This window comes from Electrophorus electricus, chromosome 1 (assembly GCF_013358815.1).
Source record: "Electrophorus electricus isolate fEleEle1 chromosome 1, fEleEle1.pri, whole genome shotgun sequence".
In the NCBI taxonomy this organism is placed as follows: domain Eukaryota; kingdom Metazoa; phylum Chordata; class Actinopteri; order Gymnotiformes; family Gymnotidae; genus Electrophorus; species Electrophorus electricus.
In genome coordinates, this window is record NC_049535.1 from 5,001,911 (window position 1) to 5,021,444 (window position 19,534).

Genomic DNA, 19,534 nt, shown 5'->3' on the forward strand with positions numbered 1-19,534 from the left:
TTGTTGTTTAATGTGATACAGAGAGTTATCAGTCAACAATACCATTAACAATTAATAAATTGCATGAGGTGTCCAAATCTTTTGGAAAAGCCAGATCAATTTTACTCTCGATAAACAAATGAAGCTGCTCACATTTCATGACTTCATTTGTTTGGTTTGCAATTTTTACATGATCCACGGGGTGATGAACGTTAATCAAATAAATGAATACTCTCTGTACAAGATTCAGATTGTTTTGTTTTGTTGAAACCCCTGGATACAGTGTAGATGATGCTGGTTTTAGTTATCAATATACAGTTAAAATATTTAAGGTGGACTATTGACCAAAAAATCCCTTAAAAAAAACCAAAACACAAGTAGTAATAGTGAAAAACAAATTTGTGTGCCATGTTGGTCCAGCTTTGCTGGTTCAGAGAGCAGTCATTAGCAGTCACTAGCATCTGTTCCATCATTCCAAACATCTGGACTCAAAATTTAGAAAAAAACTTGTAGACACTAGGAGCTCAGCTGAATAGTCCTGGCATATAGTAATATGTGCTTTGAACTGAAATATACACAAATCATTGCTCTGCATTTCATTTGGATATTTTACTAAAGCATTGGTCTGAAATTATCTTTAAATTAATTGGTCTGAAATTAAGGGACAATTAACTTTTGCAGTTTGACTTTATTGTTCCAGTTCATTGTTCAATACCACAAGTGTTACTGAATCAAGTGTACAATGTCCAGTTCATCTAGTGACCTGCATCATCTTCTCTGTGCAAAAGATCAACACAAGTTGCTATGTTTAAAATCTCATTCACGCTGAAATGATATTAACTGAAACTCATTTCAGGTATATTACAGTTTCACACAGGCTGTACATTCCTTAAGAGTTTTATTTGGAGTGAAAAGGTAAATGGAAGATTATAACTCAGTAATCTCCAGTGCAACATTACAAACACAAATTGTATTTTTGTAAGGAAACTGCAGTTTAAAATTAGATTTATATACAGTAGTGCAGTATAAATAGAAGGCACTTGAGTTTCTAAACATATAGCTGGATATATGGGCCATTGGAGTTTAGCAGGGTGGAATATTTTTACAATCAAGATACCTGTTCATTAAAAAGGCTTTACAGTACAAAATATATACACATGCAAATGTAAAACATCTTAAGTTACTTTAGGCCATCATTTATGACCACAAAGCTGAAAACAGTATTACTAAGGTTAAATGTTTATCTGTGTGTACACATACACACAGATCCAGGCATCTAAAGTAGTGGGCAGAGTATATTAATCAAGTATTGTTACTTTACTGAAATAACGATTCAAGTATCAACACATTTGTAGAAGTCAGAAAATAATTTTTTTCTGATACCTTTGGTGTAAAATGTTAAAGCTCAAAAGTGACTAACAGCAAAACAGAGCAGATGATATCACCCATAGAACATAATGAAACTGTAATGACTAAAACAGGCATAAAAAGCAGATTATTTTCCTTACAAAAATACTTTTAGTTTATTTTTATTTTTTGAAAATACTAAATACAGAGATGTAACTGAGTAATTGTAATTAGTTACCCACCTCAGCGCACACCCACACATTAAGCAGCTCATCAAACCAAAAACATGGGGAATGTTTTATATTTATATTTTGAGGAACACTCCTTAAAACATAATTTTACACAGAGCTTGGGTCCTCCACATTGTGGTCTAAACAATAATTTTTATAAAATCACCAGCAATAGGTTGTTTGGATTTATCACTGGTAATGAGGTGCTAGTCTGCACATAACACAGCAGAGACCAGTTTGTCTTCAAGTCATTTAAATTCTTGCACAGCACACAAAATGAGACATGATTTAAATAAATGAACTGATAAAACAAAGCAACAGATCAAATAAACCATCCTGGATTTTCTGGGGTTACTCCCAATTAGTTTGTGCATGAAATCAAATTGGCAGTGAAAATAAAGTGGATATGTAGTGTCTCCGATGATAATTAAGAGCTGATCTATTGGGCAGCTCTCTTTCTTCTGACAGGGCTGTGTGTGTGACTGTGTCTCAGGCTGAGGTACTGTTCCTAAAGGTGCAGGACACAAAGGGTTAAAAAGAACCAGAGAACATGAGTAATCAAATCCATTAGAGCTCATATAAGAGATGACATACTTGATTAACAAGAATGTCATCTTACAGGAAAGACCAAGGACTGCAAACACAGTATAATAGTGCAAACACTTGGATAAGTATCTAGCAATTCCTATGACTCATCTCCAATGGTTAAAGAGCTGTAGGCTCTCTGCAGTTTTTACAGACATTAAATCAATAACTTGTAAGTTATAGCTCACTTCATTTTAATAACACAAAACTACTATATAATTACAATGATTCATAGGAATATTCTACTAAAGGGAAAGTATATAATAAGATGTAGGCTATTCAGTAATGGGGTTTAAACATTCTAATCTCAATTTGGACTGGCAAAAATATTTTGGTTATGTATCTATGTATATTTATTAATTTCTTAATATTGAAATTAAACATTATCCAAATTCTGTTTCCTTATTCCACATGGCCTAAAGGAGCCATTATAAAAGAGAATTCTGATTTCTGCTTCAGGAACTGAAAGCAAATGAGAAAGCAGTTCATACGAATGCCTTACCTTCTGAACATCTGAAGGCACCCTAGAGAGGAAATCCATGACTTCGTTGTTATCAATAGCATATGGATTCCTTAGCTTCTTTGTGAATTTGTTTATACCTAAAATGAAAGTAGATAAGACATTGATCATGTTGCAACAAAAGGTCTTGTCCAGCAGGGGGGGACAGTGGACAGCTTTAAATTATACCAGTTAAGTATTGCTTATTTTTCAAATTCAGAATTTTTGAAAATATTTTTGCTAACAGTTAATATAAGAGTAACACTGCTTAAAAACCCAACCCTCAAAAAACCCCAAAATATATTGAGCTTTGATATATTCAGACATCCAATGTCTGACAGGAAAATTCCAAAATCCAAACTTTATGTTCTTATTGAGAAGACATTACTGTTTCAGTATTTCTTACCCCATAACAAAATAATGTAGCGAATTGGAATGAAGTATGTGATCACCGTGCCGATGATGAGAACAAAGAAGGCCAAGTTGGACAAGAATGGCACCGACCAGTTAAATGTGCTGTGGGGCAAAAACAGGATTAAAAGGACTTTATCTGATGCCAACACAGAACAACCACATTTACGCATTTAAAAAACAATGTCTATTAAGTCTAACATCCATTAATGTCCATTAAACAGCTGGTAACTTCAAAAGATATGGAATGATATATAAAAAATCTACAAAATGTAGTAACAAGATCTTAATAACTATTATTATAATTATGAATACTTTTTTAATCTCTCAGCAAAGGATGCCGTTTCCTCCAGCAGGTTCTGAACTGTGAGGACAATCTCCTGCACCATATGGATTTTGTCCATCAAACCTCTTCTCTCACATTCCTGTCCAAAGAACGCATTTGTTTTGTGAATAAAATCAATCCCCACATTAAACGTGGGTTATTTTAAATCAACCCCCACATTAAATGTGAGTTATTTTAAATGGGAAAATGGCCCACTTTCTCATCTTCATCCTCATCATCCCCGAAGTCCATATGGTCCTGAAATAAAAAAGGAGAAATATTTGAACATATACACATTTTTGCCAGTCTAGAAAAATGTATGACATACAGTAGCAACTTGGTTTGATTCTTTTTCACATTTGATTACTAAACAACAGTATCGGTGTTTTCCCGTGTGAAAACTCTCTATTAATGTTAATATGAGTGCTGAAGACAGAAACATTACCTCTGACCTAAGGTAGTGGTTTAACACCTTGTTCATCTTATACTGAATGTACAGCACTGTGTAATGAAACTATGAACAGCGAAACATCTCTAAATTAAGACAATCGGAGGATTTTAAACCAGGATTTCCAATGCTAGTCCAGGATTTTGCCATAATTGATGGTTATTTCAACAGTAAACAAAATTGCTTCATCATCATCACACCTGAATTTGAGTTCAAGGGAGGTCAAAGGAAGTCTTCAGTGTCTGAATCTCAATGGCAGTGATTTGCCCTCACCGCTGCAGTAGAACCTTTTCAGAATTCTATGCAGACCCATGTAATTAACAAATTGCAGTACACTACAATGTCCACTAGTGGGCCATTCAACACTTCAAAAGCAATTCCATGTTTAATAAGCAGCTGAGGCTGGACAGTGCCACAATCCCAGACAAAACATCTATCCATAATAGAGCCACATCGTCTGGAGCGACCTTGATGAAGCTCTCACCAGCTCATGGCTGACCCTCTCAGAGGCGATCATAAGATAGTTCCACACAAGCAGGATGACCAAGAACAGGGGCAGCATGTAGAACTCCCAGTACCACACTGTGAAGAGAAAGAGCTGGAGGAAAACAGAAAGGCGAGAGATAAGAACAGTCAGTGGATTAGAGAACTGCAACCGGGTTTTTGTTGCTGTTTAGTCTCACTCACTATCTCAGTCTTAATGAGCAGCTCATCCTGTTAATACTTTGCTTCATAATGGGAAAAATAGCAAACTGGAAAGGGAGGGGCCCTGCAGTGGTTTAAAACTGAAGGATTGCGTGTTTAACGCTGACTGGAGCTGCCGTCAGGGACTTCGGGTGAACATGTGCAGTCACAATGTGCCCAGCGATCCCTCAGGACTCATGAGTCATATCAAAAACTCCTGGCACCAAACGTTCCAGTTTCACCGTCACTGAGTTAATACTGTCCCCTGTAATTTCTGTGTACAATAAGTAAATTAAATGAACATTCACCATCCACTTAATTAGAAGATACCTCGATCTCTACACTTGGTGTTAGGTATACCCATCTTACAGATGTATTTTATGGGCGTACCAATACATTCCGCAACACACCTGTTAGCATACTCAGTATCGCCCCATTCATCTCTGCTGAGTTTTTGCCCACAGGGCCACGGCTGATCTGTGGTAGACCATTAACCCACCAGAGGTACTGACTGCTATGATGATATCAGGCAGAGCAGTGTTGCTGGATTTATACCCATATCAAAGTCACTAATGGCCAGTAGTTGGTTCTGTGGTCAGGAACTAAAAGGTATTGGTGGAAGACTAACAGACCAGACATAGCAAAAAGGAGTGTACAATCTCTGTGTGTATAAAATAAAAATATAAGTATATTTATAGAGCACATTTCTCAAATTCAAGGACACCTTACAGACAGATGCCAGCCTCACACAGCAGCCAATTTGCAGTGTACTCTCAATCGGAAACCACAGTCCCCCTGGGAGACTGCACCAGGAAAAGTGAATTAGGACCAAGATAGAACAACAACCACAGAAACTCCACCCAGATAGGGACTCAAACCCAAGACCATAGTGCTGAGAGGGAAATATGCTAACCACTGTACTGCCTGAAGCATTTGTAATAAACAAATGGTTCAAATGTGGTGAGTTTACATTTCTGTCACACATGAGTTCTCAACAATGTTATCGTATGGAAAGTCTTTATTTTTTGCTATTATTTAGGACAGGGATAACAGTTGTTGTTTTTTTGTTTTTTTTGTTTTATCGCGTAGAGCCTATTAGAGCCGATTTTAAATGCTTAGAAAAAGATTAGAAAAAGATCAAATAGATCAGTCTCTAAGTATGGTACTAAATCTTGACGATGTGGCTTGAAGTGTTTGTAATGGCAAGAGCAAGAGCAGTCATGGGAGTTTAGGAATTATATTCGCTCTTCAACAGCCGAAGGAGAAACCACCACTCAAGGGTAAAAGGATAACAATCTTAAACCCCTTCACGCTCACTGGTAAGAAGGAAACAGCACTGGCTTCCTCCCCTATTCTCTTGATCTTGCTCCATCTCAGCTGCGCTCCAGTTTTAGATGCAACATAACCGCAAGTGTGAAAAGTATCAAATAAGAACCTCTGATCATTTATAGAGTGTAAACCAAGATAAGCAACATAATCAGATGAAATAATCTAGAAGCAAAATTATACTTTCTAATATGGATAACATCACTCAGGAAAACATTAGTGTAAGCTTTGTTTGGGCTTACCAGAAATGCAGTAATGCTCCTCTGAACACTCTCCCATTGAAAACAGCTCTTGATGTACTGCAGGACTTGACGCACTGCTCTGTAGATGTTCCTCACGCGAATGACATTTCTGGCCAGCACCTAATAGCAGTAGGTAAGCTTGTAATGTGCCCAAACTCCCAAACCATACAAACCAGTGTTCTACAACCCAACGTTCTACTCAGCAAAGGCAACAACGTTTTGCTCTGTGTTTGTCCCACCTTTTTGGAGAACTTTGGACTGTCTTCCTCAAACTTCCTCTCCCTTGGTGTGAAGGTCCTGATGCTTGCTTTGATCTAATTCAGGTGTGATTGACAAAAATAATATTTAAGACAAAACTGAACCGGCGTGGACTTGCATTATGCTGCTAACCACTGTTTGAGAAACTCTGAGGCAAAAGAGACTCACTGGATTGAAGATAACTTCAAGCTCCAACAAAATGGTTCCTTTCGATAATGCCCCCAAGTCTTCCTTCTTCAGTGGGCAAGAAATCAGTTGACCATTATGTATCTGTTGCATACAAAAGAATGTTAAGTAGACTCCTGTGACAAGTGCACACACTTTCTGATTCATATTTTCACACTTCTCCTGAAGGCAGCAAAGGAAATTATAAAAAGCATGTTTTACCACACTTTTAAACCAAATAACCACATCCCCAGGCAGCTATATGCAATATATTTTACTCTAAATATTTATTACATTATAAAATTGCAACATACAGCAAAACTTTAATAAAATGCCATGTATATAATGCATGTAGTGTTATCTTTTTCACATCATGTAGTGTGTGAAATACAACAGATTTTCACGACTTACAGAGAGTAAAGGAATGGCCACTTTTCCTAGGAAATCCGGAACTTTGTCTCCATCCTCATCAAAGACGGTCACCTCTAGGACGTCATGGATGTCTTTGATTGGACTTCAAACAAAAACAAATTCATGCAGCAAATGACACTGTCACTACACACCACTCCTATTAAAATATCAGTGGCACTCACAACGTAAAGACTTTGTTCCACTCAGGGTAGAGGGTTTTGTAGATTGTATGAGTCTGTAGCCTGTTGTTGCCTAATTCCAACACGCAAAACGGGTCACTCTTTCCTAGGAGAGACTATAATCAGTCCCTGGCTTTCACACCGTTGACTTACAAGTGTCTGAAAGCAGTGTTGTTAGCACAGCACATTGTACCATTCAAATCTGCAGCCATGAGATCTGAGGCCTTGACCACTTTGACCTGAAGGAAACCAACATCCCTTATATTCTTGAAGGAGTTCTTGAAGCCCTGAGGAGTCAAACAGGTAAGATCACACATCAGTTTACGAAATGCATTTTATGGGGTGGGGGCTCTTTTAAAGAGCTACTATGGAGTATTATCATAAGGCTGAGTAAAGTGGCAAGGAGTGACTAACATATTTGTTCAGCATGTTGTCCCTCTCATGGGGTTCCTCCAGTGGTGGAGCGCACAGGTCAGTGATGGCCACTCCGCTGCACATGTTGAGGGTGACGAGGAAAACAACTCTACCCTGGTCCAGACTACATGTGAACAGCTGAGGCTTGTTCACCACCAACACAGACAGGTCAACATCACACCTGAACACACACCATGCACATACCAAGGCACATGCCTTTACCTATGAGTGTCCTAAACATATCATCAACGATGAAAAAGATTTCCACCAGTTCAGTCATGGTCATACGGAATTGCATTGGAATGTGAAATATTTGTAAAATATCCACCTCAAACTTCTGCCTTGTTTTCTCACCTTTTCTTGCATGTTAGAGAAATGTAAGTGAGACTCAGAGAAATTGTTCACAAAACTTACAGTCCATAACAGTCTTCATATTTACGGCCCTCTTTTGCCCAGACGCTGAGCTCCAGAAAGTTAGGCCTGTCCAGGAACTGGTTGAACTCGAATCTTTCTCTCCACTGAGGGTTGGACTTTTTGCATTGACACTGCAAGAATTAGAGACAGTCCGTGTCAGGGGTGCTGTGGGGACTTTGGTTGTACCCCTAAACTAATACAAGTAGCTCAAATGCATGTAAAGATCTTGGTTAACTTGTCTAATTAGAATAGGAATAAAACTTAGCATGGAGGCAGATCTCCAGCAGGAGGGTTGGACACTTCTGAGCTACGCCATGCAACCCAGACAGTTGCATATCAATTGCTACATGCAAACTGGCATCTTCCTGCAATGATTTATGTTACCTTGTAAACTAAACATGACCACCGTGACTAGTGAGTTTTCTCTCAACAACTTTTATCTACAAAGGCAACATCAAAGCAGCATTTTTCAACGTGGTCATCAACAGACATCAGCCGATCTGCATTTCAACATACCAGAGCCAGGCAATTAGGAATGCTGAATACCTGCTACTGTTGTTGGTCGGATGGTCAGAACAAAAATGTGGCGTGTGTTTGTGGGTGAGGTACGCAACAGTAAGACCTTTGGACGGAGGCGCGCACACACGAGCTGGATGAGGTCGAGGATTCATTACTACACTTAAGAGTCTCTATGGTAATCTCCTCTACCCCGTGTTTGTACCTTACTCCTGTACTTCTGGTCTCCGAGGCGGAAACGCACAAACACATCCCCTTGGCCGTCGTCGGGCAGATCCTGGCCCTCCACCAGCGTGATTGTCAGAACTCCTGCCCACAGCTGGCTCTTCCGCATACACTCAGACAGGCGCGTGGACTGTGGTGATGATCCTGACTGGAACACCACATTCAAGTTCAGGAAGCATAGTGCCCACTGCTACAGGATGTCGCCAATGTTTCACAACCAAACAAAAGGTACATAAAGTTTTGTTGTTCTCATTTGTGTCTAAAATGCAGTAAATGACTGTATTCTTACCTTATAATTGCGTTTTCCTCTTTGGACCCACCTCTTCACAGCATGGATAACGAAACAAACAACATATGAGTCCAACTTCTTTTTTTAATTCAAGACTATCGGTTAAAAGTGTTTCAGTTTAAACCATCATGCAGAAATGCTAGCTATAATCAGTTAAAATCAGGTTATTAAGAAGCAAACCATTCCTTGCTAGCTTTCATTCATTTTAGCAATGTTTACTTCTGGTTGAATTAATCTTTAAACCCATAAGTTTAAGACGCTTTGACTGATTAGGTTCCTTACATTTTTTTTGTTTTCGCCATCTCTAAGTGACAGACAGACATCAATGATGATCACACCCATGTCCTTCTCCAGGCTGTTCGGATCATCGAGTTGTAGCACCATTTCTATCGTTCTGTAGAAGGCAGGGGTTAACACTGCTCTAGAACTCAGCTGGTAAGAAAGGAGTCATGTAGGTTTTAGAGGTTACATCTGCTTACTTCTCAAGTTCCAGTTCACTCAAGCTAACCCTGCTGGAGCCCATGAAGTCATCTGTGGTGAGGTCTCGATCATAGACCTGAACAGGAAAAAGTGTTGGGTTGGGGGGTGGGGAGGTGCTCTGTACATTATATGAACTAAAGAAATGTTCAGGTAATGGGAACAATCCATTCTGACACATCTTCATGCATCTTTAAGAGTGTGACTGAATGTGTACCTTGACATAGAGTTTTTGTTTCAGGTTGTGAATGGGGAAGGAGAAAGACTCATTCCAGGTGGGGTTAAGGTTCTTATACACCACTTTGCTTTTGTACAAAGTCTTCCCCTCAAGTTTGAACTTCACGTATGGATCACTTGTACCTGGAAAACATGCATTTTGCTCCGTTCAAAGTTCATCTTCACTAAGAGAAGCCAGAAACTTTTTTTTAATTAAAATGCAGTAAATAAAGGAAGATACTGTTCGTTTATGCTACCTGACAATGTCTCACTAATTAAATGTACATATTAAATTAAATGTACATATATTATTATGCAATTATAGTAAATAAGAATTTAGGAATATTTAGATGACATGAATAAAGTTCACATTAAAATACAGTAAATATCAGTCTTCAACTCATTGGCAAGACTGTCTCTTATAATACAGCAAAAGTTGAAGAATTTTCAGCATTAACACAGATGAAAGGACTGGGAGTTTCCCTTTAAACTAGTTTGTCTTACTTAAAAGGTACCTTTAAGCTCATATGTCTGACTATTCCTCATACGTGTGAGGAGCCTGACTCTGACAGGGAGGAAGTGGTTACTACTTCATACTGCAACATGACTTCAAACCTCAATTTCCAGAAAACGCAACTGCTAAAAAAAGGTAGTGGTAGAGACATGACTAATCATAAATCTAAAAATGACTGATGAATTAAGAACAGAAGAGAGTTTTAGAACATAAGCTATATGAGGTATATTAAACTGATGCAAGTATATGATAAATCAGTTCAGCTGGTCACATGCTGCTATCTTAAACAGGAGATGGCAGCACACACACTAGACAACAGCTGAACCCAAAACACTAGCATTTGGAAAAACCTCTCACCAAAAGAAAGTGAAATAGAGAGAAAAAACCAATGTTCTCCCACCCCTATGAATCATATGTTGGTTTAACCATAACCCTGACACAGAATCATATCTTAGACATAATAATGTGTAAAATAACATTAACCATAAAACATGTGGCAGGAACCGAGTGAAAGAGGGGGTTAAAAAACCAAACTGAGGAGCAGCTGCCGTGTACCGGATAGGGCGGAGCAGCAGTACTGGGCGTTAGCAGGGCCGACTCCACGGGTGTGGCCGCAGACAAGTTTTGATTTGCTGTGAGGAATGTGGCCTACCAAAACACAGGCTGTTTGCATTTTGTCCATTGCCAGCGAAGTTACCAAACTGCTAACTGCACCTAGCTCTTGGCAAAATATGTAAAGTCAAAATTTTAAAAAAGTAACAAAAAATATAAACTGATAGTTTACACATTACAGGGAACTGATGTTTTAAAGTATATATACGTTACCCCTTTAAATCTGCAAACCAACCATAAATGGCCTGGGGCTCCTGTATGCCTAGTGAACACAGTGAAACTCCAGTGTGTTGTCAGCAACCTTGGATGATGTTTAGCAACACGAGCTTTAGAGTGCATTAAAGGAAGTGTTGAAATGCACCCCAGAGACAAACTGATTGTAGGAGTTCCTGAAAGACACTTTACAGGGAAAAGTCCCTCGAGGGTCAAGATTTTATGTGGACCTTTACAACAGCAATGTCCAACACTGCTCTTACAGACTTGCTTCTGGGCACAGTGAAGTCATAACCCCATCTTAACAAACTCCACCCAGTGATTAAGGTAAGAATAAGCTTCTGAATAGTGGATTCAAATGCCTTTGAGCAGAGCTCTCCTTGCCTGTCCTGGTGACCTACTGTGGTGCAGTTTTAGGTTTTCCCTGCCCCACTGCACCTGACTGGACTTGGTTATTAGCTGATGAACAGGGTCAGGTGTGTTGGGAGTAGGTAAAACCTAGCTGGTCAGAAACACTGGTGAAAAGCACTGATTAAGAGCAGACACAATCCTCCACCAGAATGAGGACCTGTAGAGCTGTTTCAGAATGCAGCATGGAGACTTACCACAGCGGTCTCTTATGACGAGGCCCCGCCCCTCTTTCAGGTTGATGGAGAGCAGGTATGTTCTCTGAGACTCCCTCTGGCTGTCCCATAAGGCTGCGGCCTCTCCCGCCACGTCCAGAATCTACGATCAAAGCATGCACCACAGCACCTTTGATATTCATCCAGCACTTGCCTCGCCGTAGAAGAGAGATGTACGGTTGAATATCAGAAGGGTAACATTTGGTGGACATCGCGGGCCGTGTCAGGGACCAGGCCCTCATTCTTCAGTGTCAGCCAATGAACTGACTGCTCTGCATGGTCCAGTTCATGGAAGGCAGTGAGAGTTTCACTCTGAGATCAAAGGTGCTTTGGGTGTGCCTCATTAAAAGCCACAACTAAATGTTCTCAAGAGCATTAAGTAAATCCACTCAAGTTGCAGTAATCAGAAGATAAGTGGAAAACCGAATACACCCACACCAACCATTTAAAAGATTACTTACTGTATTTTGCTCAGTGTCATTTAAGGTAACAGAATCAGTGTCATTGTTCCTCTGCTTCTGTGGCATCAAAAACAGAACGCAGCATTAGACCGCCCATCAGCAAGCAAATGACATTATATTAGTTGTGATACAGTCAACTTTGGTTTTCAACAGAAATCCACTTTTCATTTGCATTCATCTAATTATTGTTATTATCATGTTTTATTACTGTGGTCACGCCACCTGCTTAACTTAGGTTTTGGAGGTGCATAGTTCAGGAAAAGCACCCAAGCATGTTCTAACGTCTTTATTAAAAATACCTTCACTCTAGGAAAGAAAGAATTTTAAACCATCGGATCAGAAAAAAAGAAGCTGAGGAATTCCACTTTCCATTGCAATGTTACTCACTTCATATTACAACATAGGCCAGTAATATTGCAATAAATGTTATGTATTAGATTCCATTTGACTGCAGCTCTCCTTCCAAAGTTCCATACATATTTAATACATGTATTTTGAATTCACCAAATTAATGATTTATGCTCAGGCAAATATTAGGACAAGATGGGTTGAGGAATAGTTTCTCTTCAACTTTGCTGCAAAGTCTATGTCAGACCATAATTTCTCAGGTCTTAAGGTCTTCTTTAACCAATTCAGGGGTGTTTAAAAGGAACCTACTCATTCAAGAAGGAACTTATGTTAACATAATTCAGAACTTCATGAAAAATATACTCTTTTTTTTTTTTAACTTCCTCCTAGTAGATGAGCACAGGAACACACAAAAAACTGCACAGTGGTGTAGAACAGAAGTGGTCTAACCCGATTCTACCTTATTGAGGGATTTGCAGAAACGCTTGATTGCTTTTTAGACAATGTGAGCTTTTCTCAAAATACATTCACTGCTACATAACTTGTATACAGAAAGCCTACATACAATCAGATTAAAATTAAGGAATCATCTAAAGAAGAAACCAATTAAATAATTATTGTCTGTGCTCATAGATGGAATGAAAATTTGTTAGCTCTTATATCAGCAAGAACACAGACTGCTCCAGTTTCTAACATGGTGTATGATCACTTTAAGCTACGGTTTATCTGAAGGTGTTATATAAAATATTCACTGGCCTTCTACAAGTTTCCTGTTCTATTCATCACCTGAGAAAACAGGGACACCAGTCATCCATGTTCACTGATCGGATTACATTAATACTAATGTAATTTTTCTGACCTGTTTGATCATCTATTTCTAGATATCCTACAAGTAGTAGTCTAGGAAATCTGGGCTGTCCAGTCTAGGATACCTGGACATATAAATAACACTCAGTAAACTGATGATTTGTCAAATTGCTGTAAGAACTGTATTTGCATAACTAACGTCAGAATACCATGCAGAATGACACAAAACCGCTTCCCATTATGACTTTCCTTTCCATTATCCCACTTAATAAATAATAATAATTTAAAAAGAGAGCACACATTGTATAGGAGGAACTTGCACTGTACCTCTGATAGGTTCTCCGACAGTTCCAGCGAGGGCGGCTCTGCTGTGGGTCGAGAAGGAGAAGGCCTCACCTGCGACCCCTGCTCCATCGTCTCTGGAGCATTCAAGAACCCCTGCTCCTCAAGATCGCCACTGACTGACTCTACCGACGTCCAATCAGTGGTGTTCCTAGGAAGACCCAGCAAACCAGAGAGCTGGGCTCGGCCACCTCTCTCTCGCCGGGGCAGGCTGTGAGGCGTGGAGGGGTGGCTGTAGCTGGGGGAGGCCGGTGGAGGCCCCGGGCGGGGCTCCAGATGGGATGGGGAGATGGAGCCATGCCGCCTACGTCTCACTTCGGGCACACTGCTCCTCCGCTGGTCCCGCTGTCGCTCCTGTCTCGCCTGTTGCTTACTCAGGCTTATATGGCCGCTGCTCCGCACATAGTGGAAGAGAGGCTTAGCTTTCTGCCGAAGGTTGCCCCACACAGTCTTTCGGGGTCCTGTACTGGGTTCCATCCTGTGTGTTCGTGCATGTGTGTGTGTGTGCATGTATGTGTGTATTGGGGGGGAAAGGTTGCCAAGGCTACTCATGCACACGAGCTGGATAGTCACCAATACCTGTAAGGACAAAAAGAAGTAACCACAATAAGATACTGCACAATGGCGAGGGACATTGAGAGCCGGTGATGTGTGACATGTGGCGACTTTCACAGCACAGGAGAGCTAACATGGCTGCACCCTGCTGCTGTTACCTGATTTAAATCAAGTCTTTGGATTAAAATGTTAATGTGGAGGATCTTGACTGTTTTTGGACCAATAAATAATAATAAGGAAAATAATAATCATTTTATTATTATTTTATTTTTTTTACTGATAATCAAACAGGTTTTGTCGAGGTCAGTGTGCTTCAGTCAATGGATAGAAAACTGGAAATACTGGAAACTGCAGAAAGACATAAAAGAGCTGCGAAAAAGCCTCAAACAATCAGAGATCGATACTCTTCTAACAATGTTCCATACCACGGAGCAATACTCAGCTCAGATCGAAGCAATAACAAAACACAACAAGATACTCAAAGACAACCTCTTCGATCATCAGCACATGAGGGGCAATTTAATGTTCAAAGGATACTGAAGAAAATATAAATGACCCTGAAAGAAGACTCAAATAGGTCCGATCCAACCTGCAACTTCCTCTCGAAACGGTCAGTACAGTCAGTTTCCACCGTGTCCACAAAATAGACGTAAAATTGTCTACAAGATCGATAATGATCGAGAATTCGAATACCACAAGCAAAAAGGAATTCGTTAAGAACAAGTGAGAGAACTAAAGGGTCAAAATATAAACGACCGACACCACAAATAAATCAATGAACGAAGGAAAATATCTAGCACAGAAGGGAATGACGTCGCTCTCACATTATTGTGGATAAACCCTATATCGAAAATCAGCTTTTCCGTGACACTACGATTACACCCGGGCTTTTCTGGTTCCCTCAAAACTACCAGATTTGGATAGTTATCTCACCCTTAGACTGAAACTCAAAGACGAATACAATAACTTTGGGTCACAAACACATCCCTGGATGCAGTTGACTTTAAAATTGAAATTTAAATAATCACTGCTCATTCACGCCTGCTATACTCCAAACGACATTTATGCCAAAACTTTTCAGTGTACATACATTTTCTATTCCTTCTGATATTTAAAAATGTTTTACTTAAAATCTTTACCTCTTGCACCTACCTCTGTAATAGACTAGCACAGGAACGATCTTGTCTGAAGTGTCTGGGTTTATGTGTGTACGCGTGTTTGTGCGAGTGTGGGTTTAATCATCCTAGCAGATAAGTTTAAAATGGACAAAGGAATTATCACAAATGATTAAATCTGAAACTTGTAACATCCGTGGGGCTACTTCACAGGCAAACAGAGCTACGATTGTTAATCATGTAATGAATATACATATATCAGCAACTTACGAAGAGTCTCAATCCTAACATATAAACGTATCTTATTCATTAAAAATTCATTAAAAACACTATTGTAGTCCCCGAGGGAAGATATGCGATTGTAAATGCTCATATGATTAATAACTATTCAATTGCAAATACCTATGGTACAACTAATGATGACCCATTTTCCTCACAACTAAACACCTATATAAACATCTAAACTCAATTATTAGAACTGGAGGGTCAATACTGTAATTGACCCTATTGCTGACAGATCCAGTACCTCTGACAACCAGAGAAATTACCACTCTGCTGAAACATTCAAACAATATATAGTACAGACTTTATAGACTTTGGATTTAGTGATGCATGGAAAATAATAAAACATAATGCAAGAGAATACTACTTTTCACCTCTAAATTTTAGCACTTTCACACATTTTTTTTTCTTATCAGTAACTCAATGATTTCTAAGATTTCAGGTTCTAATATACACCCAATCAGTAATCATGCACCTTTATATTATAATAAAATCTCATAACTACAAAATCCTACATGGCAATTTAATAAGTCTTTGCTTAGAGAACTTGATTTTGTTTCATTTAGCAAAAAAGAATGGAAACTAATTATTCACCTGAATTTTCATCCACAGTTCTTTGGGAAACAGGCAAAGCAGTATTATGAGGTAAAAATAATATCTTACTCCACAAATATAAAAAATGGAGAGAATATTAATGTCATCAAAGAGATGAAAACTAAATGAATTATACAAATAACCTCACCAATCAAATGCACAAAGAATGTAGAGAACCTAAATGCCAGTTGAATGACATCATTAACAAAAGGTCACAGTTTATACTGCAGAGACTTAGATATAACAGTTTTGAATACAAGTCTGGTAAATATTCAGCAAATAAACTTAAACAAATCTAAGAGAAATTCCTTATCCCAGCCATTAAAAATGCTACTGGGAAAAAAATAAACTTAACCACAGGGCACTACAGTTCTAAACTCTACAGTTCAGATAAAATCTAGCAGAAAGTTGTTGTTTTTTTTAGACTTTTTTAGACTTAGATTTAACCCAACTAACTACTTTTAAAGTTCAAGGATGAATTTCACACTGCTTTCAAAAAGATGGCAAACAACACATCATACAGGTCCCAACGAGTTTACTACAGAATTTTATAAAGTTTTGATAAACAATTTCACCCAGTTTAATCAAAAAGTGAAATTGGCCATCAAACAAAAACCATTAATTCCACCACATATGAATATAGCCCTTATTTCAGTGTTCTTTAAACCTGATAAAGATTCAACCATACTATCCAGTTACCGCCTGCTGTCACCACATACATAATCCATTCGGACCAAACTGGGTTTATTAAAGGAAGACACTCATCAAATAATATGTGTAGCTTGTTCAATGGTATAAACTGTAAAAGAGAATAATGAGAATATAATAACCATGTCACCAGGTGCAGAAAAGGCATCTGACAACGCAAATCGGAACTATCTCTTTGGACATTCATTCAACCATTGGATAAAAGCATTATCCAACTCACCACTGGCCATAGTCACCACCAATGGCATAACATGACAGAGCTTCACATTATACAGAGGAACTACACAGGACTGCTCACTCTCACCAGTACTGTTCACCATCTTTTTCGAACCACTCACCACAGCAATCAAACCAAGCCATAATATTATAGGTATCAACACTAGCAGTGTAACACACAAAATCAGCCTTTATTCAGATGATGTTTTAATATATCTACAAGAACAATCATTAAACGAAGACATCAAAGTTAGAACTGAATTTTCAGTTATATCAAAATATTCCAAAATCAACAATTTTTTCTACAATTCTGACAGTTTGGTGGCAAATATTCAAAATGAAAAAGGTTAACTTCACACTTCACACCTATCTGGCATATTCCAGACTGTAAACTTCATAAAACATCAGTCATAATGAACACCTGAAAACATAACATGCTATCACATAATCAAAGATATTAATTATATTACATTTGAAGAATTGGTACAAAATCACAGTTTTGAAAGTAGGGGTATAACGGTACAAAGAAGTCCTGGCTCTGATAAAAACAACAACAACAACATCAGCAACAACAAAAAGGTATTAAGTCACAATCAGGACTGAACAGAGTAGAAGATTATCTCCATGGATTCTGAACATGCCCATTTAGTCCGCACATATCATCTTGTAGAAAAATTAAGTGTCTTGATTAAAAATCAAATGGAAGCCTCTGAGAGATATTGGGATCCATTTATAAAAATAAGAAAATAAACAAAAATAAGTGAATACTGCCTGTGAGATAGTCCTGTGTGAATAAGTCATACAACACAAATCACTTAATAAATGTTCCCAAATACCCTGATATAATCTTATATCTATGACATTGTATATCACATGCATTTTATCTGTATTTAATACAGTACAGTTTGCATTTACCTCAATCAGACTTAAAAGAAAAAGAAAAGCACAATATGAAGCAAGAGGGGTGGTGCTGTGGTACTAAACGCCACATCCAGATTGGTCTCAATATTCAGAAGCAAGTAATGCCAGAGAACGGCAAGTGCGTTCAACACACTATTAGATTGTCAAAATCAAAAACGTATTTTTGCATAATATTTTTGAAAAATAAAGCCAAAAGTCTTTAAAGAACAAAAAAAAGGTTCAGTATTTTAATTTGCAGCCCAACAATGAATTTCCGGATGACCCAAAGGGATTTTTTTGGTAACTTCATTGGCTTGTTGAACTCATCTCAGGTTTGGATGGAATCATTAACAATAAGTGGTCATATGTCTTCATTATTTGCAGAATATTGGATTAAGACAATAAAGACAAACAGTATAACTGTTCTGTTATATCTTATGCTCACATTTATTGGGGAAGGGCTATGTTAGGATTGATCAATTTTACTAGTGTATAATATAGGCATAATAATATATGGGCAGATAAAATGTGAGTTTTTGGCCCACAAGCTTTTTAGCAGTTTCTGCTTTTCGGGCCGCAAATTTTCAAAAGTTCTACCTTTCAGTAGTAGTGAAGGTATTCATATTTAAAACCAAATTTAAGGTGCATGTTTTTTAACTGTTCATTTGCTCCACCTTATGAAACAGGCCTCGTGTGTTTCAATTGCTGTTGTGCTGTACTGATTATGACCCAGTTAGGTATATAGTCCTGCAGACAATACAGAGCTACTGCCAACTGCCTATGTCCTGCTTCATGGCCCAGTCTGGATTCCAAAGGCGGGATGACCTGTTTTAAAGTTCAGAATGTTTCGTTGCTTTTTACTTCTCAATAATTGTTTTAATTGCATTCCAAGGAAGATCTTGAGGTTTGGGATTAACTAACTGCTGATTTGGGGCTTTTCAGATTTCAGATGAATTAAAACCTTCGCTAATAGGTTACTAAATACTAAGACAGGTTATTTAATCACTTTGCCCTTCTATGTTTTCACTGATTAAGATTTACCAGCTGGAACACACACAGACAAACACAAATGCACAGATAAAGTCAAACACACAGACATGCACGCAGAATTTGATGAAACTGCAGCATGAAGATACAACCTAGATTCATTAACATGAATTCATTAACAATTCATTTATACAGGGCCTACAACAAAATACAACCCTCCACCCAGAGGCCATCTTTCCTGTAAACCTTATAGCCACAACAGACTTCACAACTGCACCTCCTCTAAAGAAACAAGGTGAGATAAACTGAGGTCAGAACAAACCCAGGTAGGCAGATCTCCAGGAAGGGCTGCTCTGGGTTGTTGGCCATGTTCATATAACCAGTGAAAATCCACAGTTCTACATAAACACAGCCCACTTGCATTTAACCACTGACACAGCCAGAAAGCAGCAACAGAGGCAAATGCAGTGGAGGCTCTTGCAAGAACGCTGCTGAACAAGATACACCTGGTAGTGCGGGGCAGCTGGAGATAATGCCTTAATCTGAGAGTGTGTGAGAGAGAGTGAGAGAGAGAGAGAGAGAGAGAGAGAGAGAGAGAGAGAGAGAGAGAGAGAGAG

The 19,534-nt window shown here is 38.6% G+C and overlaps 1 protein-coding gene across 1 annotated transcript; it reads right to left on the reverse strand.

Moving 5' to 3' along the window:
- Positions 1–700: 700 nt before the first annotated feature.
- mctp2b (multiple C2 domains, transmembrane 2b) lies at positions 701–14,091 on the reverse strand. The gene is made up of 22 exons (XM_027024674.2): positions 13,541–14,091; positions 12,064–12,124; positions 11,585–11,705; positions 9,642–9,784; positions 9,427–9,503; positions 9,230–9,341; positions 8,948–8,980; positions 8,639–8,806; positions 7,918–8,048; positions 7,504–7,684; positions 7,283–7,376; positions 7,093–7,195; positions 6,911–7,013; positions 6,503–6,604; positions 6,316–6,390; positions 6,077–6,196; positions 4,309–4,422; positions 3,593–3,634; positions 3,367–3,476; positions 3,047–3,156; positions 2,644–2,741; positions 701–2,064 (listed from the first exon to the last, which is right to left on the reverse strand). The coding sequence occupies exons 1-22, from the start codon at positions 14,068–14,070 to the stop codon at positions 1,996–1,998; spliced, it is 2,697 nt and encodes an 898-aa protein (XP_026880475.2). The 5' UTR covers positions 14,071–14,091; the 3' UTR covers positions 701–1,995.
- Positions 14,092–19,534: the final 5,443 nt, after the last annotated feature.